General features: G+C 46.0%; 1 protein-coding gene across 5 annotated transcripts in view; it reads left to right on the plus strand.

Moving 5' to 3' along the window:
* Nucleotides 1-976: 976 nt before the first annotated feature.
* Nucleotides 977-22,749, plus strand: part of LEF1 (lymphoid enhancer binding factor 1) — a 70,524-nt gene continuing 48,751 nt past the window's right edge. For 4 of the 5 annotated variants that reach the window (XM_027677059.1, XM_027677058.1, XM_027677061.1 and 1 more), the window contains exons 1-3: nt 977-1,189; nt 2,057-2,120; nt 3,599-3,732. In XM_027677059.1, coding sequence (XP_027532860.1) covers nt 980-1,189; nt 2,057-2,120; nt 3,599-3,732 — 408 coding nt within the window. In that variant the 5' untranslated portion in view covers nt 977-979. The remainder of the gene's footprint in view (nt 1,190-2,056; nt 2,121-3,598; nt 3,733-22,749) is intronic. The other variant, XM_027677062.1, reaches the window with a different exon arrangement.

The following is a 22,749-nucleotide window of genomic DNA, read 5'->3' on the forward strand; positions in this document are numbered from 1 at the left end:
CCCCCGCTGCCCGGCCCTCCCTGCCCGGGCGCGGTGTCAGTCACGGCGGCGGCTCCTTTCATCTCCACCGCCCCCGCCCCGCCCCGACGGCGGAGAGCGGGCGGGCGGGAGCGATGCTGAAGTTGCGCCGCCGCCGCCCCGCGCCCCACCGCCGCCCCCCGAGGGGCGCCGCGCCCGCCGGCTGCGGCAGGAGGCCCCACGCCGGGCGTTGAGCGCGGAGGCGGCCGGGGGCGCCGCGCCGGCAACTTTTTCCCCTGCCCGCGGGCGCGGAGGGAAGGGGGAGGGGCACTTCCCCGCCCGTTCCATCCCTCCCTCCTGCCCTCCCTCCCTCCCTCCTGGGGCTGTTTCTTCCTCGGCCCCCCGCCCCTCGCGGTGCCGCCGAACCGAGCCCAGCCGTGCCCGGAGCCGCGGACGAAGCGGCAGACAAAAGCTCGGTGGGTGCGCGCCGCGGATAGCGCCGTCCCGTTCACCCGGGACGCCCCCTCCCCCCGCCCGGTTCCCCCCAGCCATTTTAACTCGGTCCCGCCGGGTTGGTGGCAACTTCAGTCAGAGGCCAAACTTCAGCGGGCTCCGCTCCCCACCGCGTCCCCTCACCCCCAGGGGTGAGCCCGAGTCCCGGGGGGTTGAAGAGGGGGTCGGGTCTCCTGAGGGGCGGTCCCCGGCGCGGTCGGGACACAAGCGGCTGTATTTCGATCTATTCCGGCCGTGCGGCGCGTCGGGGCGAGGGTCGCCGCGGGGTCTGTGCCGTGCGGGAGACGGGGTACCTCGGCCCCGAGGGGGCGGGCGGACAGGCGGGGGTCTCCAGCTGCCGAGAGCAACCCCGAGGAGTTCACGGGATTTTTCCTTCTCTCCTCCTTCTTCTCCTCTCTCCTCCTCCTCCTCCTCCGCCCTCCTCCTCCTCCTCCTCCCCCCGCTGCTCCTCCCGCTCCCCTTCCCGCGGCGGGCCGGCGGCCGCAGCAGACGCCGCGCTGCCGTGAGGATGCCGCAGCTGCCGGGGGCCGGGGGCGGTGGGGGGGACCCGGAGCTCTGCGCCACCGACGAGATGATCCCCTTCAAGGACGAGGGGGACCCCCAGAAGGAGAAGATCTTCGCCGAGATCAGCCACCCCGAGGAGGAGGGCGACCTGGCCGACATCAAGTCCTCCCTCGTCAACGAGTCCGAGATCGCCCCCGGCGCCAACGGGCACGAGGTGCGCGGCCGCGGGGGCTCCGCGGAGCGGAGGGTCGCGGGATACCGGCGGGCTCCGGCCCCCGCCGGAGGGAGGGGGGGAGCTTCGGCGGGGCACTGTGGAAAATCCTGTTTCCCAAATTTCCCCTAAAAAAAAGGGAAATAATCCCATCCCAACTCCCGTCTCTATAGGTGCGGCGAGCGTAGCCGGTCGCTCTCCGCGCCCGGGATTGTGCTGGAGGGGGTGGCCCCTTACGCGCTTCGGCCCGGGATGAGAAAGTTGCCGCGAGTCCCCCGACGGTGCGGTGGTATTAAACCTCAAGCAGCCATGAAATTTCTTCAGTAAAATCAGCGGGGTCGGAGCATTAGCCGTAAACTCTTTAAGGGATTTGCATAAAACTGTTTGGGAAGAAATTCCCGACGCTAAAACAACTTCAGGGCGAGCGAGGAACCTGTCTTTCTAAAAATTTTGCTTAATTTTAATTTTTTTTAATTTTTGTTTTTCCGTAAAGATATGGTAAGGAGGGCAACTTGATTTTCATTATTATCATTATTTTTGGTATCTTTTTACCAAGAGTGTTTTGACCGCCAAAGCTCCAAATATTTTCCGGAAATTAGCCCCTTTCATTAAATGCAGGGTGCTTGTGATAGAAGGGCTTCTTCGCAAAGCCCCATAGTCATTCACGTTGTCATAAAACGATCGTTTACACAAACGTTGCTGGTACAGTTGCCTTCCAAGAGACTTAAGAGGAAAAACAGAGATGTTTATCTCATGCTCTAACTTTTTTCTTGCTTCAAGAAGCTGTAGTGCTGCGATCGATAAATGAGCATCCATACAATGACTTTTCTTCTTTTTCTTCATTTCTGACGGTGGATTCCTTGCGGTCAGGTTTCCAGACAGACTCAAGCACAGGACTCCTACCATGATAAAGGCAGAGAGCACCCTGAGGAAGGTGAGAAGCGCGCAGTCCTGACAGGCAATATTAGTCTTATTAGTCCCTCTGTGAGCGTCCACACAGTCCTTACACTGCAACTTGGTTTCTTATGGGAAACATCAATTTACTACCTTTTGGGGAAGAGGGATGCCAGGGTGCTTTCAAAGCGCATTTAAAAATGAGATGAACGTGCAGCACGTTTATCTGGAGTGACCAAATGGTATTTCAGTTGTTTAGAAACTGATAAGTAGGCCAAATGGATCTTCACTGGAGAACTATTTTTAGGATATCAGCTTAAACACATCTATCTCTTCACTCATACAGTGCAGAGTTCTGTTCAGAAAATCTTCTTTTTTCCCCCATAACCAAAGTCTGTCACTTAAATCTCCTCTTCCATATCTAAGCATGGGCAGACCTCTTGCTTTTTTTAATGTACCAGCTGGTTAATTTCAATTGAGGAGGACAGAGGAAATAGCAGAATTCATTGAATATCACTTACGAAGCTGGACACGCGTTCAAAGAATGTGTGCTGTGAAGGATGGGAGATTATGTTTAAAATTAAATACTTATTATCACAAGCTAAACCAAATCATAAATTCCATGTGAAGACAGATACAGTTCAGTCCTGGTGCTTTCCAGGACTCTGTGGCAATCTTCCTCCAAATTTGTCATTAAACAGCCTATAAGCAATGATGTCCATGCTCACAGCATTTTGGCAGTGAGAGAGAGATGCTCGGCTCTGGATAGTTTTCTTTTCAGCCCTACATCTCCTTCAAACCTCACTTTTAAATAGTATCATTGTGAACGGGCATATAGATAAGAGACCTATTCACCCCCATTTTCAGGACCTGGACCCAAATACTTTATTTTCCTACCACATAGCCTCCCTCTCTTGGCTTCCCTCTTGACTGTAGTGCCACGTGCATTCAACAGCCCCCCTCCCAAATTGTTCGTATCTCCTTCCAAGCCAGCCTCTGCCCTTTATTTGTTCCCAATGAGCGTAGCCAGAATGAATTGTTTGCTGCAGAGTGGCTCAGTAAGAGAAGGAAATTATTACATCTAGTTATCACCGCCCTATCCTCCCTTTCCTAACAATGATGTTGGAAACCCATACTGGCAATATTTCTAAATCCACAAATCCTAGAGGCATGTACAAAATCGGGGGAAACTGCTCTTTGAGAAATATGATGTCATTGCTGATGTTTCTACCTTGATTTGAATGGAAACTAGCAAAATAATTTGGTTCTTCTGAGGCTGTTCTGTATTTTAAATATAAACTCCTCACTGAGAGTACTTGTTCCTTTAAGAATTAACTCTTCCTAAAAAAATGTTATTACAAATTGCTTTGGACTGCTTTCTGTCAGCAATAATTTCCACGAGTAAGGAAACATTGCATGCAGAACATTTTTATATATACACAGTACCTGTTTAAGTGCTCTAACTCACAAGAAATGCATATGTGGGGAATAATGTAATCGTTGTTTCGTCTTCCGTAGGAAAGCATCCAGACAGTGGCTTATACAGCAAGGGACCATCATACTCTGGTTATTCTGGGTATATCATGATGCCAAATATGAATAACGACCCATACATGCCTAATGGATCTCTGTCGCCACCCATCCCCAGAACAGTGAGTTATCTCTTCCAATGACTGTTTTTGGCAAGCTGGGTTTCCTCCTGTTTGGTCTGCAGAGTCTGTTCATGATGGGGTTTTTTGGGTAGCTTCAGTTACGGTGAAGGTTGAGCTTCTGCTGTTCAGAACCTCTGTGCAGTGAAGTTTGAGAGCTCTTAGAGGTGTTGGTCATGATGACAGTGGAAAAGCTGAGATTAATGTATCTGAACAGGACTGGAGGCTTTCTTGAGGGGGAGACCTGGTTTACGACTGTAGGATAATGTGTGGTGGAATGATGTAAATGCCGTCTTTGTAGTGACTGGGACAGATATGAATTTTCTGGCTTTAACTTTTCATTTGTTGCGGAAAATCAAGGAAGCGGAACTGCTAAAGTTGCATGTCAGAAAGATGAGAAGATTGGATTTTTTTTTTTTTTTGCCTTCAGATGTGGCATTGCTCTCTGCTGATTGATATTTGTTTCTGCCGTCAGTTGGTCTGCGTGAAGGCTTTATCTATCTGGCAGCATTGCTTTGAAACATACTCTATATCTTCAGCCACAAATTGTGAAATGGTCGTTTAGGAATTAATATCAACCATGATGCAGTAGTTACAGCTTTCCTTTACATTGTGGCGGGCACTGATTCTTCCAGGTTGGTCCCTCTGTTTCCATTGGTGTAGATGCATGTTTGATAGATTTTAATGTACTGTTAATTTTGGACAGTCAATTCCCATTTATTTTTGTAAACCTCTTGGTATACATATAAAACAGCGGAGCGGCAATGTTAAAATGAGCTGTGGAAATTATATTAACACAATCCGAGTGGAGTGGGAAAAAATTTGCTTGTAGGCATCCTGCTGAAAAAAATGCCACTGCTGTTGTGTGTGCTGTGATATAAGAACTTGGATACTGTTATTTCCCTCTGATAAAGCAGTTTTCCTTCTTACTGGCTCTTAGATTTTTACTTGGAGGTCTCTCAAATAACTGGCATTGTTTTGCTCTCCAGTGTTCCTGATTTTTATTCAGGGTTGTGGCATTTGACTTTAAAAACAAAAAGGAAGGGGGCCTGATCTGTATTGGTAATTTCACAGTAGTAAAACATGTTAAAGTAGTGTATGTTTGGAGTTGGAATGACAAGGTACTTTGGTACTGGGAAGAACACGGATCTGCCCTTTTTGTATGTCACTGCATTTGAAAGGTGCAAAAATTCATGCAGTTTGTTGCTTTCTATAGCTCTGGGGTCTTTTGTGTATAAATTCCAGTTCAGAGACCTACAGCCATTTAGGGTGAAGCATGATGACCATGGTCTGTTGTTATTTGTTGTCGTAAATGCTGTTCTGCAAACAACTTCTGTTCGGTTGTATTGTGGGGAAAAGGATGCAGCTTTTCAAGAGGGCATTGAGAATCAAACCTGCCCTTTTGAGGACTGGGAAACTTTTTTTTACCCCCTCTTTCCCATGTTACCTTCCTAAGAAAGTCCCGAGTGCTGGTGTATGGCTTTGAACAACAAAATCCAATTTAATTATTCACTGAGGATTTTCTCCACATATGTGTGCTGTGGGGCTGCCGTTCTTTACTGATCTGGCATTAATGCTCTCAGAAGATCATCTTGCAGAGGCTCTGGTCTCAGGTACTTGAGGAACTATCCTTTGTGGGTACATTGGAGGGGAGAAAGGGGGGGGAATGTATCTTCTTTCTAATTGTAAAGCTGCCTGCTGAACATCTGAGGGGCTAATTTAGTTCAGTGCTGCTCTTGCATGTCAGAGCAGCACTACTATTTCAGTAAAATAGTGCTGTTGCAGGGCTGCAATGTTGACATAAACCTGGAGTTCTTTCAGTTTAACCACAAGGCTACACGCTTGAGTTATTAAATAATTTTTTTGTTTAATTGAACTATAATCTTTGTTAGTCTCCTAGCTGACAGTTGAGTTTTAATGCGTGCAAGATCAAAATGCCGCATCCAGGAGATGACATGCTCGCTCACTCCATGGCTTACCACAGCTCCAGCACCGCGGTGCTGCTCACCTTTGTGGGGTCCCAACCACCGCCCTGAAGGTTTGCTCTGACTCCCCTTCTCAGGGCAACGTGCCGGGGCTGGGGGGGTTGGGGGGCAAAGAGCAGCTGAGATCATCAAGCACTGGAAGTGGAGGTCTCCCCTGGGGTGTCAGTCCCCAGCCATTTGTGCATGGTGTGTACCTGCGCCCTGCTATTTGCATGACAAAGACACTTCTTGTTGATGCATCTGTTGCCTGGAGGTGTTAGCCGGGATTAAAAAGCTGCCCCGGGGCGCTGAATCTTTTTTCCGCCTTGGAAGGACCTGCTGCCTTCAAACCACCCCAGGGGATGCATCCCTGGGGAATGTCATCCAGACACAGGACAAGGACCATCTATGAGGAGGGAGAGCAAAGCTTTCTTGGAAAGGGAAAAAAGTTACTTTCATCAGCATATGTAGGGGGACAAAAAAAAGCCCTTTTTTAAAAAAGAAAAGGCAAATGCTTTACAAGCCTGCTTTGTAAAATTAAAAGTACAAATCTATAGGCAGACACAACTTGTCTAATAAACCATAGAAGAAGGAAACTGAAGTGTAATTTCAGTGCAGTTTTTGGAAGGAAGAGAGTGTATGACAAGGATTTAGAATCTTCTAAAGCCTGCTAGAGTGGTCTTATCTTCCCCATTCTCCCCCCCCTTTTTTTTTAAAATTTCTTATTTTTCTGGCAACTGATTTACTTCTTGCAAGTTGTATTTGTAGGAGCAGGAGAGCATTAATTACAAGTTCAGGTACAAGCCTCATGCCGCAGTATATATTCTTTCAGATAGCGGGGTAAGTGGAAAAGCAAAGCAGTTGGTTTGGGTGGCTGCAGGAGAAGTGGCATGTGATGGTACTAAAACCACAGTAACACCTGGTGAATGTGCATCCTGTGTGCTCGAGATATCTTCTGGTGGTTTCTCAGCATTGCGGGGTACTGAAGATGGGAGGTGGAGACAGCTGTTTGTTTTCTAACGTGTGGGTTTTTTCTTACTCTTTGGTTAACAAGACTAGTTTTGGGGTGGCAAACCTTTCTCGTCTGTTTGATGGGAATGTGGGAACAAAGGAGGTGACTGAAGGAGAATCATTTCTCTGTGTTGTAAATTCATCCAGAAAATAATTTTGTCTTTGTTTCTCCCTCATTCCCCATGAATTAAACTTCCTAAGAAAAGACAGAGGATTTCTGCAACCTCTCTTTTGCCTGTTCTTATATGTTCTTGGGGGTCTGGCTCACCTGTCTCTTTGTAACTGCTGGATGTGTTAAATAGGTTGGAGGATAGTATAAACATCTTATGGCAACTTGCAAAACACAACATATCTGTTTGAAAATGATGAGGAATTCTGCTGAGAGAGTTTGAATGCTAGGAACCGCTCAGGACCTCCCTAGCCCAAATTTTGGATATTCCTTGTGTGCTTTTGCATGGCAGGGGGTACAGAGTTAGTTCCCATCTTGAAGAGCTATCATCCCAGGAGAAATCATGAGAATAATGTGGTCAGAAGGAAGAATGAGGGTAGAAATAGCAAAAATGAGTGGCTATAGAGCCTCAGTAAGAGGGTTTTGTTTCCCTAGCTACATCTTGCTGTCCCTCTGAAAGCTGGCTGATCCACTCACTCGTGGGGAATTTTTGGGATCCCAAGGGGAATATATGGGAGCTGCAGAAGGATACAAACCTGTTTTTTCATTATATTGCCTTTTCATGGGAGTTTGCTTCTTCTGACTATGCAATTGTAGGGAATTGCTGGGAGCTGTGGTCAGCTGAAACCTCCGTGGCCCAACATGAAATAGGGTTTCACAGCACTGATGTTGGGGCTCAACTCCTGCTCCTGTATCAGCCATCAGAAAGCTTTGCACTAATTCCCAAGTTGGCATCAGAGCAGGATGCCCTGGGGCCCTCAGGCAGCTGTGGTCCTGTCACAGATCTCTTCCCGCCACAATCTCAGACCTGTGCCTAAGGAAATGGGTTGCATGGGCAGCTGAGGGGCTTGACAAGCCAGAGCTCACCCAGGACTGGAGCTGTGCAGCTTCACCGTGCACGGTGCATGTCTTTTCTCAATGAAGTTGAATGTTGCCAGTTGAATGATGTCAAATTAGCTCCTTAAATAGCTTTGAAATCAGACGCAGAGGAGCACAAACTTCCTGACTCTATGGAAGCAGAACTTGATGGGGTTTACTACAGTTTGCCCAGAAAGGAATTTTAACACTATTTTCTGAGGAGCTCAGCGAGTTGCACCAAATGCCAATACCGGGGAAGAATAGGAATCTGCTCAGTGCTAATAGAGGGATCTCGCTGCTGCAAACACGTCTCTCAGCTGCTCTGACTCAAACATCACAGCTGATCAGTCTAAGATACGAATCTGTGAAACACAAACCTAAGCTGTGAATGGTCGTGGGCTGAGTTTTGGTGGTGCTTTCTTTCTCTCACTTAATGAAATGAATCCTTCATTTGGAAAAGGGGGCAGAAGTTACCGCAGTGCCTCTAGGTTGTCCTTGTCTGAAGCTTGATCTGGTTGCTCATGATAAGGTGGCATTATCCAAATAGAGTCTTAGGTATGTAATTCATCATTACTGTGATCTTTGGCACATACCAGTGAAGAAAACACCCTTTCTGCTTTTGTTGCCTTCTCCTTGTCAGGTTGATGCAATTAGCAAATCTATCTAACTGTGAATGGGCAAGGGGAAAAGAAAATATTCTCCTGATGTCTCAGTGCAGGGGCAAGAATTGCATGTGTGTGGCTTCAGCGGAGGCATTATCAAAAACTCCACCCATAACAAATCATCAAAGCTGAAGCTTTTGTATAGCAATATGTGTGTATGCTTATGTCCTAAATATCCTTTTTTCTATATATCTAGGAGTTAATTCAATATAAACTTTAAATGGTAGAGCTGCTACTTACTTTTTAAAGTGGTTTAAAAGCAAAATGTCATTCCTGTCTCTTCTCCAACTTAATCCCTGCCCAGAAAAAATGTTAATAAGAATAGCTTGTTATGGGCTGCAAGTGCCAAGGAGGATATGGCTCAAGAAGAAAGCCTGAAGCTCCACAGGTTCAGGCATCAAAAGAGGAAAAGACTTTTTCCAGATAGTTGCTGTGCTGCATGGCTGCAGGCATTGAAAAGCCTGGGTACCGCAGGCCTGGCTTCTCTTGAGTACTTAACTTCTGTTTATAGTTAGGAAAAACGCCTCCTGATATGGGAAGGAAATAACCCACACAAAAGCAATTTAATGCTGCAGTGATGTTTCTGAAGTCTTATTAGAGGCATGTGCTTTTTTTTCTCAGTAGCAAAACACTGTACCTCTCAAGAAGACAAACATACAAGAGTCCTTTTTGATTCGGACACTGAAGATTTTGCAGCCTGCGGTCTGTCTTGTGTGTCCTGCTGTGATCTCCTGTGCTGCTCTCATGTGGATGGACAGTGATCCAGCGTGTGGCTGATTCAAGGGAAATGCTGCTATGAGCTAGGCAGTCTGTGTGTCCTCGACCTGCTGGAATCAGGCTGTCATCAGTGCATGTCCTCCCCACTGCTGCAGGGAAGCCATGTGCTGTGATGCTCCAGTTGTGCGTAAATGGCTCCCAGACACCCCAAACTGCTTCTGTCCTGGCTAGTAGGCATTTATCTCTAAGCTGGTTTTGGCCATAAGGCATATTTGGCATCACAACTGTTCTCATCTGGCTGTTGGGTTTGGTCCCTTTCTGCAGGACACTGGTGGCAGGCGGCACAGCTGCTTGGCTTTGGGGATTAGTGTCTCTGTTGCTCTGGCCCTTTCTAAGCACTAGATTCACTTAAGAAAATTACATTCAGAATAACTTAATCTAGCAACCCAGTGGCTTCTATTTGAGACTTGGGTCTTGTGGATATGTTTATTTAGTTTGGGTTTCCCACTTCAAAGGAATCTGTCCTCTCAGCAAGAAAGTGATTGAGCACTTAAATAAAAATGTATTCATTGAATCTTTGGGATTGAGCTAAAAGTGCAGTAGGGAGTTAACACATGCACCAACTGTGCTAATCAGTCAGGGATTGCCTGTTCTCCTAAAGGGGAAGAAAAGTGGTCTGAACTGCCTGAGGAAAGGTGGCTGGCCTTCCTGTGGCTTCTGGTGGTGGTGTTACTCGCTGGTGCTTCAGTTTGAGAAGAAGGACCTAGAATATTTTTGTCTATTATCTTCAAAATTACCAAATCCCTTGTGTAGAAGAGCATTTTCATGGAGCTGAAAGGTTGACTCAATGATTGTTTATTTTCTTTGAATGGCTGTGGATATAGGTAAGGTTGATGCATAAAATCAATAATGTGAGCTTAGTCAGCAAAAATTACGAGTGTAAAGTTACAGGGCTGTGACTGAAGATTTATAAAATGGGCAATTTAACTTAAAAAATAAGTGTACTGCTGTCACCAGCTGTAACACATAAACCAGAGAATTACTTTGGCTAGGAGTTATTAGGCAAGCCAGAAAGCAGCTAATTCCACAAGCGTCTGTCTATCCAAGCACTTTCAGTATTCTAGTTCTGTGCTTCAAACAGTGCAGCACAAGTCAGCAAGCAGGTCTACTTCACCCAGGCCAGGACAGGGGGAAACAGTCTCTTGGGAGCATGTGATATTATGCACATGTTTGCCATGAGGTACCTTCTGACAATACTGGTGCTTCAAATGAAAAGGGGTGCACATCTGCGTGTGCTCCTGGTACGAGGCAGCCCTAGTAATGCTGCATCAGCAAAGAACAGGAGAAAGATGTTTGTGTGACCTTTTTTTTTTCCTTCCTTTTCCTTTCTTTCTGATTAGGGAAGCTTTAAAGTAGTTTGAAACCGGCTGCTGCTGTGCATCCAGCGCAATGCCAGGCACTGCGCATACTTGACAACCCTGCTCTGAGAAACCTGGACATTGTGGGAGCTGCAACAAACCCCACAGTGACAGCAAAAGGAGTGAGATTTCACAGAATTGAAAGGCATGATGCTGAAATCCCATGGATCCTGATGGCAGCTCAGCCTCCCCCTTAGCTGACTTGGACAGAGGTCTGAATGGGGCTGCAGTCATTATCAAAGAAAACCAGTCCGGAAATTGTTTGATTCTTCATGTATGTTCAAAAAACAGGGAAAGGGAACATGAGACTTTTTTGGGGCAGTTTTGTTGGCTCAGAGGTGGACAGTGATGAGCTTTAAAATGCTACTCCTGTAGGCTCTATATTTCTGGGTTGGCATCCTAGTGACACTGGCTGCTCAGAGCCAACACTCTGTCTCTGTAACTGGTCACTTAGCTATGCTATATGGCTCTATTTCTTCAATTTTCTGCCTTTTTCTGTATTCAAAACTGCCTCAGAGACTTATCTTTGTGACTGTCTGTTGTCTCTCCACAGTTTTGGCATATCTTCTTGCCTTGATCTTTCTTCATCCCTATCAAATCTTGCATTGGCAAGCTTTGTCTAGCATAGAAAAAGTACAATATAGAGGTGAGGATTAAAGGTGTCAGCACATGTCAAGTGCAGACTGTGCTCTGGGAGAAGGCTTTTTGCCTGCCGATGTGCTAAAATGCAGATAAACTGTGTCCAGTGATGCAAATGTGTTTACTTTGCTAAAATGCCACAATTCAGTGATTTGTTGAGGGTCTCTAGTTTCTGAAGTTTGGGTGGTGCTGTATCAGGTTTAGGAAGTCTCAGTTACAAAGTGGTAATTGTGTTTTTGCTTGCACTTTATTCCCTCCCCCCCATCCTGTACTTCCTTCATGGCAGTTTTGTATCATTCCCATGTGCCCCCAAAGCGAGCAAGGTTCCTGCCACCAGCTTATGTTCTGTCCCACGCAGCAATCCCTTAAAACACTGTGGCGCATCTTCCCAAATTAATTTTTACAAAGTGACTTTGTTCTCACATCCATGCCCTCTCCTCAGTATAGGGTTTGTGCAGCTTGTTTCATGGTGTGGCACTCCTTGTGGTCTGGTTGACAGCTCTTGTTTACAGGAAAGTTTGGGTGAAACAGGAGAATAGCTGGTCTTGACCCAGTGCAGGGATCCCTCCAAACTGGGGGAGACTCTGATTTGTCCCCTCAATGCCTGCACGTGGATTAACCCCTGAGAAGTGTAAAAATTGTCCCTGTGTTCACATAAAGGTCCTCCTCTTCCAAATACAAATGTAGACACAGGTTCAGCCTCTTGGGGAGTTTTTGGGAGTGGGGCAGGGGAGAGCAGGTGGGTGAGTCAGGTATGGGAGCTCAGAGCAGTGGGGCAGACTGTGGTAGGCCTGGGTCCCCTCCAGCCTGCTGGAGATCAACATGGAAAGGAGAAGTGAGCTCACCCAACTGGCACTGGGGAGAGCTTTTGAGGATATTGAGGAAATAAGCCATCCAGGGAACGTACTAGAATACATTTTGAAAAACATAAGCAATTAAAATAATTTAGCTTGAAGAATGTCCCTTGTTTCGTTACCCTCCGACACTAGCATGCTGGGCTGTATTTTGGTCTGGTTTTTACTGCTCGATTGCCTCCTGCCCACAACTGAAATTCAGTGTATTTTTCAAGTTTGAACTGAGCATGTTGGATTTGGAAAATTTGTTTCTCAAAACCTTCTCTCTCACACGTTATTTCATGTCTAAAATACCCCTGCTATAGGGAGAAAGGAAGCTGTGCCGGATTTAAAGGAAAAAAAGAAATAAAACTTTAAAAAGCTTAGCTCTTAAGTGTGTGGATTTTTCAGCTTTTGTTGAGACTTTTTTTTCCTATCTCAATTATTTTGAGGATATTTCTAAGATAATAGTGCAGAGATCCTGTTTTAGATGTAAATCTTCAGAAGGAAGGCTTGGACTAGGAGAACATGAGAAAATGCTAATTTATTAGGCAACTCCCCAGACAGTTTGACAGCACTATTGCAAACACTTTTTTTTTATAACTGGCAACTATAATCTTCTTATCGGAGTGACCTGTAAAAGGATGACTTCATACTTAGCAATAAGGAAATATTAAGAGACTGTAGGAGAGCTGGTCAAAACACTATTTTACTTGAAACATTTTTTAGTTCAAGGGCTCTTCCAAAACTACATGTGTAGGAAGCTTTCCCTCCTTCTTTGAAACTTTAAATCCTTCTTTTTATTTCTTTTTCTTTCCAGGGATATACGTGTAAATGAGAGTAGTACAGGCTAATGGGGCAGAACAATAAATATTCTGTTGGGAAGTGTGGCTTAATCAAAGCCAGTTCAGAACCCCTGTGTTTGGGGCACAAGCAGACTTACTAGGAGAAAGAGATCTCATAGGTAGGTTTGTGAAGCTTGTCTTCCAACTGTGGCTCCAGGACTGCAAGTAAATACAGCTGGATAGATAAACAGTTGTGCTCATTGCACAAAAAATGCCCTCTTCTATTAAATGAGTCTTTCTGGCCAATGTCTAGTGGACAGATTATTTTTTCTGGTTCAGCCAGCAGAAGAGCCTACAGGTGAGTCTTGTGTTTATTTCTGGAGGTAATGTGTCACAGCCCAGGAGCCTGTAGGTCACAAGTCAACTGTGGGCTGATGTTGGCCTTTCTTGTGTTACCTGCATCTACTCTCCTCTGCTGGGTTCTCCCAGGAGGGGATGGCTGGTTAAGCCAGTGGCTGAGATTTGAGCCTAGGAGGTTAAGCCAGGACTGGGAGAAATGCCTGTGGTATCATAAGTGCCACTGGTAAGTTATAGCTGTTTTGGGGGTGGAGCAAAAGTTTGTGCCTGCGCAATTAAGCATGAAATAGGTAAATTCTGTGTATAATTGCCCAACCTAGAGTCTAGCATGAGGACGTGACCCGTGGAAATCGCAGCACGTTAAGTGGCTGCCAGCAGATTCCTGGGAGGTATCCCTGGTGCCCACGCTGACACGGTGTGTGTGTGCATGTGTCATCTGCCTCCTCCTACCCTGCTTCCAAAAGCAAAGGCACGTCTGGGAGGAGACTTCTGCAAATGAGGACCTGAAAAAGCAACATTTGTTCAGAGTCTTAGAGGAAGTTGATGGCAGAGGTGTTTCCCGAGTTCACTTCAGGAATTCACCTGGAAAACATCTCTCTTATAAACATTTGTTTCTTGGGATTTTTTTGTTTGCTTGGGTTTTTTTAGGAAAGCAAATGAGAAGTCTGAGAAAGTAAAAACCATGATGTGTATGGAGGAAGGGAAAATAAGAGAATTAAAGCCAGTACAGAAAGAAGAAAGTTTGTGTTAGTGCTGGCTGTGGCTGTGTTTCACACTCAGCCTTTCAATGAAGGATCAATCTACTGAAGTTTTTAAATAAAAGCAAGGAGGGGCCTAAGAAAATTAGCCTAAAATATTCTTGTCAAAAAATTCTCATGTTCCCTCCCTGCCATCGCAGCACTACTCGTATCTTCCCACTTGGTTTTCTGTTTGCTCTCCCCACTGTAGGGAAGCAGGCTGCTTGCCCTCAGCGTCATTATTTGCCTCCCCCACTTTTGTCTCCATCCCTCTCAGAAGTTCAGTGCAAACAGTTAGATAACCAGCACGGGGTGCTCCCTCTCCCAGGAACCTGCCATTGATTCATGGCTCTTGCGCACAATGTGCTGAGAACCGCTGACCAGGGCTTCTCAGCCAGCTCCCCTGGCACCAATGTGGTGGGGCCTTTGTTGTTTACCATCAGGATGGGAGGAACTCAAAGCAGCTTTTTGGGGTTGCATGGTGGGCACCTGCTGAGACCTCCATGATGTCTGTGCCCTGCTTTTGGCAGCCTCTGGTGGGAAGAGTGGTTTGCAAGGAGGTGCCGGCTGATTTGAAGCTGGAGGCTTTAAACTTCTTCCTGGGCATCCTGAAATACCTGCTATTTTAATGAGCACCCAGGCTGTGTTCACTGTGCTTCTTGAGCGGTGCGCCCCAGTGCCATCACCTCCCTGGCATTACCTGGGTCATCGGTGGTGTTATCTTTTTTTCTTCACAGCTCTGTAGCTGCCTTTAAACTGTGACCATGGCTGGCAGCTGCACATTCCCCCAAATTAAAACTTAGTTTGTTGTGGTCCTGCATGTCAGGTTGAAGGGATTTCAGTTCCTGATTTCAGGAACTGGTGAGGTTTGTTGTCAGGTTCCCCATCTCTCCCTAATGTGGTCACCAAAGAATCCTACATGAAGAGAAGTTGTGCCCCTGCTCGGGCACAGGACGCTGCCTGTGCAGGTTATGGAGTGGGCTGCACAGGGTGAAAACCTGGCAGGCAGCCTGCAGGTGCCTCTTTTGGGCTACATAGTGTCTCTTGAATTTCACTGAATAGCTGCAAAAAAGTAGCAAGTTTTCAAAGAGAAGTATCAAGTGAAAACTCTGTAAGTGAACACAAAAGTCCCTGGAAGGGAAAAATTAGCAGTAATTACAGTAAAACATACTTTTTCATCATAGTAATGTTTCATGCTGGAAGGTAAGGTTGCAGCATCATGTAAAAGTTATTTCTCTGCTATTTCTTCATAGTGGTAAGTGTTTTGGAGACCTTTGCAATGCCGTTCGTGCCGCTTGCTCAGTTTCTGGGGGCAGGCATTCATTTCCAGATACTTGAGACTCCTTGTGGGATAGGCAGAAGTTGAATTAGCTGTCCTGTAGATAATGGCAGCAGATACCTCTATTTACAGTGACTACTGCAACTCTCTGTATCTTGCCACTCTTTCCTCAGTGTTGCTTTATGTGCATCCCTCTGGTTATCAGAGTGAACACCAGAGCCACAAAGAATTAGTCCTGATTTAAGAAAGCAGGCTATGCAGAGGAAGCAGTAAATTTGTTGGGGCTGGCAGGAGAGTAGACAGGGGGAAAAATCTCCAAAACCTTGGATTAACAGAGAAAAGACTTCTGACTTGATACTAAAAAAACTATAAGATTTTACATCTTGGCAAAGAGCTCGCTACATTTGACTCTAATTTCACCCTCAGTATGGTTAGTGTGTTAAGGAACAGTCAAAGTGAAAATGAGACAGTTTCCCAGCCTTGAAATGACAGGGACATAAGCTTGTGTCCATAGGGAGAGAGGCCAGATCCCTTTGCTGTTGTCTCTGAGTCGAGCTTTTAATGACTACAGGGAGGAAAGGAGTGTTAGTACAGCAGAACAAAAACGATACAGCTAAGAGGAAATTATTTTTATTGCTAATACATGGGTGCTCATAATGTTTAATTCTTTGCAGCTTATGCTTTATTTGCACATTCTTCCTTCCTCACCACTCTGCACACTGTAGTGGCAGTGACCGTATTTCAAAATTACTGCTCTTAAAGGCTCCTATTCAGTGGTTTTACCATGAATAAAAATATTTCTCAAAGTAGCAGTGGTACTTAGACTGGGCAGCATATGCACAGGGTGGTTCAGCTGCTGTGTCCTCCTAGGCTCTTGCTTTTTGCATCCTCATTATCCCCCCTCCTTTCTGAAATATTTTTTCAGGGTATTGTTAGACGTACATTTAATCAAAGTTCAGGACAGTCTTTCTTAATAGAGATTTACTTTTGTTTTCACTAGCAAAGCCAGATGAGGAGAGAGGAGGAGCGTGGGAGCATTTGATGCCCCTGAAAACAATATTGTGGCAAGAGTAGTTTTAAGGCAGCCCAGGAGTTGTCTGTAAAACTGCAGGAGAGGGACTTTTAAAGAAAACTTTGCAGTATTTTATGCTTTTAGGTCATTATTTATCTTTTTAGGTAACTAATGGAGATTTAGAGTTTGTTTGCCATGTGCTTTGTGTCTGGTTTATGGTAAGTGAACTGTTGTCAGTTTGCTATATGAAGATACAGAGGGGAGACAACAGCCTGGGCATCTGCGTTATTTTGCCTTGCATCAGGTGCTAAAAGTCACTAAATGTACCGTCAGTCACAATATTTTTTCCCAGTTTGACTTGCTTGCTTGACTTGTATTTTTACTTCAGCCTTTAGGCTTGAAAAAGCATGTGCATAATCAGTTCATTTTGTGTGGTCTAGGCTATAAAAATGCCCCCTCTGTTCTTTCCATATGAAAAACGTGGTTTTAATTTTGGGGAACTTATATAATTTTCTGTGCTTTCTTTTGTATCTCAGATTAAAAACAAATGCTCCCTTCCCCTAACTTTGCATGTTCCAATTACGGAGTTGTGAAAATAAGTCATCCTTCAGCTTTTGTTACTTTAAAACAGCTATCGGTGATGTCAGAGTCAATACTAAAAGCATTAAGAATGCTGGCAGAATGTAATGCAGCTGCAATCCAACATGATGTTGGAAATGGGGTTGAGAGCATAAAGGCTTTCCATATTCCCAGGGCGCACAACTGCTCGCGGCCTTGGCTTTGATCTCTTCAAAGGCTGCTGCCTCCTCCTAGATGGAGAGACTTGGCTGCCACTCGCTCGCATTGAAAAAAGGCAGAGGTCTCTATTCAGGCAGAAATCAATCACTGTGCAGAAACAATTATGTGTAATTCAACCATCATGAAAACAGGGTGAGATTATGGGTTTGTTACCTGAGTGACTGCGTGGAGATGGGGAGCAGCGGACGCGGGAGTCCTGCTGACATGCCACATCTTGATGACAATTATAGACACATGAATGATGTGGCGGGCGGGGGCGGCGAGATGACAAATGCTGGTCACGCTGTCCAGCAGAGCAGAAAATGAGGTTACAATTGGGAGATAATGTTTGCATATGTAACCATATTTCAGCAAGCTGGGCAACTTCAGGGAATAGCAGAGATGGGCGATCGTAAACAAAGTCGGTGTGTGCCATGACTATCAGCTTTCTGCGATGCAGAATGAGAAACCTGGGGGCCACATCCTGAGGAGCTGCTTGTTTGAAACAGCCCAAAGGCATTTTTTGTCTGGGGGGAGGGAAGAATTGCCCAGGAAAAGGAGAAATCTCCTGAGTTTAGCCCTCAGAAGGCAGAGGAAGCAGACAAAAATCCTTCTCCGTCCCTCTGTGTCTCGGGACAGGGTGGTATTAACATGGCAATGAGTGATCGCTGTTTATGAACGGAATTAAGAAGCACATCTCATGTCTCCTGCCTTCCCCTCCCAGTGGGGATTTAGGCGAGCCTCATGGCAGCGCATCTCTGAGCGAGAGCATTTTTAGATTTGCATGGTAACATTTTGGCTGCAGTAGGCTGTCGGTAGTGTGACGTGATGCTCAAAATATCTTCTGATGTATAATGGCCTCCTTTAATTAGGAACTTTTTTTTTCTTCCCCTGAGTGGTGAGCAATAGCTGACTGTCTTTATAAAGGGAACTGGCATTTGTAGTATCTGCCATGAGAATATTTATTTAAAGTATTATTGCCTATAAAGTCTCAAAATAGTTTTACTCCCCAAAAGGCAAAATAAAACACAGATGACTGATTATAAAATGGTATCCCTGCTCAGTTTGGTACACAGGATGAGCTTTACCTTTTATACTGCTCGGGCTTAGACATCAGAGGCCCAAGAAGCTGCTTTGAGTTACAGATCTTCAAACAATAAGTCAAAACAAAAAATCAATCCCTCCAGTCCCTGGGTGCAGTTAGCTAAAGATAAAAGAGAAAAATAAAGTTATGCTAAAGCAGATAGAGGAAAGGAACAGATATGCCAAGGAAACACAGAGGACAAGTGCAGAGTTGAAGTGGGCCTAGTGTGAGCCAACATCAATGAATTTTTATCTTATCAAAAAGTTTTAGGGTTGCCAATTCCTTTCAAACTGGATCCACTCTGCTCCGAGGCTGCCTGAAGCGTTGTCTTCAATAAAAGTTTCTTCTCCCTACCCCCTGCATACCTCCCTCTCACTCCTAAATGTAATCACACACAGGGATTAGGCTGCACCTCAGTCAAGGTACGAAACTTCACTGCAGACTCCAACAGTAAATTAATGACTCTGATAGTCCCTTGTTATTACAAATATGAACTGAGATTTCTTTTTAAATATTTGGTGAAAGCTGCATAATCTCAAAAAACATAAAACTGTTTCCTTCTGGGGATATTCCCCCTCCCCCCGCCTCCCAATACATTTAAATTAGAAAGGAATTTTTTAAATAGATTTTTTTTTAATTTAATGGAGTTTTTTAACCCTTTTTCATAGCTGATTCATGAAAATTTTAGTGCCAGTTAACTGTCTTGATTGAATCAAGTACACGGCTTAAGCCTTAACCTATAAAGAAGAAAGCATCACACCCCAGAGTTGCAATATGCAAGCGAACCCCTCTGTGTACCTCTTCAAGACTGACATCTCAGAGGTGTAATCAAACCAAAAAGCCTTCTTTGGAAAGAGATCTGTTGGCTTTGACCTTCTGTTTCTGTTGCATTTTTGGAAATGTTTATAATAGGGATGAGCGCATGTTTGTGTCTTGTTCAGAGGAGCTTGAGGTGTCTGTTGGCATCCCTGGCTCAAGACAGCTGGTGCTAGTACCGATACCTGCCTGTGGGCTTGTGAGAAGCAGACAGGAGAGGGTAATGCTTCAGGTAATAGGTAGTCCAACAGCAGAAGACACATTTATTCAACCAGAAGTGATTAATAGACATAGGTTGTACATTGCATGCAAAACCACCTGTAATGAACTGATATTCAAAGGATTTGGTAAAGTCTTGTTGATGCACAACTTCAGCTCAGTAGCTGGTGTCTCAGGGCCTGTTTCCCATCCGCAATGTGGCATAATATCCATTTCAGAGATGGGATAACAGAACAGAAGAGGAAGAATAAAGGGTTTGGGGTATGCGCATGCAATAATGCTGAGGGAAGGGGATTGCTCTTGCTGAGAATTTGAGGGGGCGATTTCAGACAGCTGCCTGGTAACCTGGGGCTGGATCTTCTCACTTCAAGCTGTTGAACTGCTGCCTTCGCTGCTTTGAGAAAAACATAAAGCATGCTTTTCTACGTGAACAATTGCATGAGCTGCTACAGAGGTGTTTATGGGATTGTGAACTGAACGGGAAAAGGCTTAGTGAGTATAGATGTTACTATGAAACATGGTGTGGAAGATGTGACCCACACTGAAAAAATGGTATCTGCAGTCTCTCTTTTCAATAAGGTGAAAGTTACTGTAGCTAACTACTTAGAAGTGATGTTCAGCCAGTTACTACCTTAAAAAAACACTTAAAAATCTGCAGCTTGATAATTGTTCCTATTCATGGCTGGGTAGATAGCATCGTGAAGATAATATTTTTTTAATTGCTTTAATAGTTCTCCTTATGGTTGTCTTCCTTGAAATGAGGAGCAACATGGCAGGATACCTCGGATCAGCACAGGGTGCACAAAGAGCTGAACTGAAGCTGGAGGCTGCCCAGCTATATCTGGGTGTTGCACAGCCACTTTTGTCCTTTACCAGTTTTGATTTCCTCCAGTCCCAGTTGTAGGTGAAGTCTTGTCATCAATAATTGTCAATCTTTCAAAAGAGGCATTTTATGTTTTTTGGAGGCAAAAAACAGGTCCAGTGCTTGGTACCCCAAATGCTGGGTGTGGGATATACTGCTTACCAACTGGTGTGGTTTTGCAAAAGTTAGTGGGAGGAAGACCAGTAGTCCTTGGGACAGCTGATGCAGAGCAAAGACCACTGCAAAAGAATAAATCCTGCCCAGAGGATTTATTTATTTATCCTGCCCAGTGGAGGGGTATGTGTGAGGCCTGTGGTGTGTTGTGATCTTTTCTGTGTCCTTCCTGAAGGATGCTATGCACAAGCTGCAAAATGTGTTGGCTTGCAGGGCTTAAGCAGCCCAATCTGAAATGGAAAGTGCCTCAGTTTGAACTTAGGGAATAGTTTTCCTTTTTTGTGTGTTTGCTTGAAGCATATGTTGAATGGGAAGCAAAGGATGCAGGAGAAGTGAATGGGAACTGCAATGCTCTGCCAGGCCTCTCTGCCCCTCGTGCCCTAGGAAAGCAAGGACTAGTTGCTTTGGGAAGCATCTGCCATCTCCCTTTCCTATTTCAAATATTTTGATTAAAGTATTGGAGACAAATGTGTTGACTGGGCCTGGTTCCCCTCAGTGTGAGGCTTTTCTTTCTTTGCCTTTTTTGATCTGGCCTAGCTGAGCATTGCAGTAATAGCAGATAATTGACTTAGCCTGTGTCAACTCATGGCAGTACAGAGACTCGGTTATTTCAGCACTCCCAGTACAGTGTGCAGGGAATAAAACCAGTAGCTAAATGCTGCGTCAGGCTGGGATGGAGCAGGGGCTAAATGTAGAGCAAGGGCATGGCATGGAGGTGTGTGCTAAGGAGCCGGTTTACCTGTCCTGTGGCACTCAGGGAGCGCCTGGGAAGCTGGAACTTGTGGGATGGTGGGCCAGGCACAATGTCTCAAAGGTGGCCTATTTGGCCTCTAAAGTAAATACTAATTTGTGGTCTCTTAGTAGGGAGGGAGCAGTCCAATAACGCCGGGATACTTTCTGGCCAGGAATGCTTGTTGTTCAGGACAGCATTTAACTTCATCTAATTGGGACGCTCAGATTTCGACAGTCGGCTTGCAAAAATGGGAGACAACCTGAAGGTGCCAAACGATTTGCTAGACGCCTGTGATTTATAAAGCCCGTGTCTCTCTGGGAGAGCTACCGTGGCTGGGTCATCCGGTGGGTGACACAGGCTCTGGGGGCTGCTCATTGGCATGAGGAGGTGCTTCTGGTAAAGAGGGGGACAGAGTCCTCCTGTGATGGGAGTGGGAGCGTCAGTGGGCAAGTGGGGAAGAGCTCAGAAACAGGAAATTGGTTGTGGCTTTGGGAGCAAAGGTGACCAGCCTGACCTCCTGTCGGGCTCATTTCTGCCTGGGGATTGCTTTGGCAGCAAGGAGTCCTCTGTGGACACTGGCTCAAAGGTCTGCCCTGTTCAAGATCTGTCCCAGTGGAGCTGAGCCTTAAATAACAGGCAGATGTTTGCAGAGCGTGCATTATGGAAATCAGACCAGTCATAACTTGACTGCTCTAAAATAATGCGCCTCTCTTCTAAAGAGTGGCAGCTTAGTTTTTTTTGGCTCAAGGCAGAGACAAATTTGTGTGCGCAAGGCAGTGGCCTGTGTGGGGCAGCCGGAGGCCAAGCTGTGCCGTTCCCATCCCTCAGGGCACTCGGGCTGTCCCAGGGCAGCACTGACCTGGCAGTGCATCCCCTGCTCCAGTGGGAGAGTTTCACTCCTTCCAGCTCCTCCTGGCTACCCCCACCCCCTGCCCCGAGAGAGCTGGGGGCATTGTGGCAATTAGGAGGTTGTCGGTGCTGCCATGAGGCTGCTGATTTGCATGTCTGCCTACGTCAGACAACTTCCATGTTGCTCCACATTCCTCCCCAGGGCTTACCAGCATGTGGCCGTCTCTCATGGGCTCCTTCCCACACCCTGGCAGGTGCTACCCGGCACGCACATGATGTGACTCCTGCCTCTGGTGCCCCAAGTTGGTGGGTCCAGCTTGGTGGGGTGGCTCAGCAGCAACGGCAGGTTGGAAATCTGCAGCTGCCTTGCAGGGTTCCTCATCCTGGGAAGTAGTTGTGGGGAGTGCTACTTTGTCATCAGCACTTGCACGGGGTCACCTGCGGAAGTAATTCAGTATTAAAACTAAGCCTTAGTCTTGTTGGAACCTTACTTTATTTTTTACATTTCCTGCCTTTCCAACCCTTGGGCTGTTCGCATTGCCCTCAAGGAGGTGTTGGTGCAGCAGAAGACTGTCTCCTGCTCTCCCTTGGCAACCTCATCAGCTGGACCTGGAAAAGTATTGAATTAGCTTTATTATGCTGCTGATTTGAAGTCATTACTGGTGTAAGCCGATGCAGTTCCATTATTGTTGATGGGATTGGGACTCTTCAATGTCACAGGTGAATTGGACTCAATTAACCGAAGCCGTGGTTTTAATTAGCAGCTTGGCTTTCAGTGGTTCTTCCTGGGCCCTGGAGGTGGGACACCACCCCCTGCCAAGCCTTGCCGCCCCACAGGGCTCTGCAAGTCAAGAGGAAAAGGTGCTACTTTGTCCTATGCAGCATCTGCAGGTACCGCATGGCATCCTCTCCTCATGCTACACATCCCATGGACTTTGCTCTGGGGGAGAGGAAACCCAGCATGAAATGTGGAAAATGCAAACCTACCCCTTTGGGCTTGCCAGTGCAGAGCCCTGTGTGGCTGTGTCGCGTCAGCTCTGGATTTGCCCCTGTATCCTAAATAGT

Source organism: Neopelma chrysocephalum, unplaced genomic scaffold (genome assembly GCF_003984885.1).
Source record: "Neopelma chrysocephalum unplaced genomic scaffold, ASM398488v2 Primary Assembly neopelma1_42b, whole genome shotgun sequence".
NCBI lineage: Eukaryota > Metazoa > Chordata > Aves > Passeriformes > Pipridae > Neopelma > Neopelma chrysocephalum.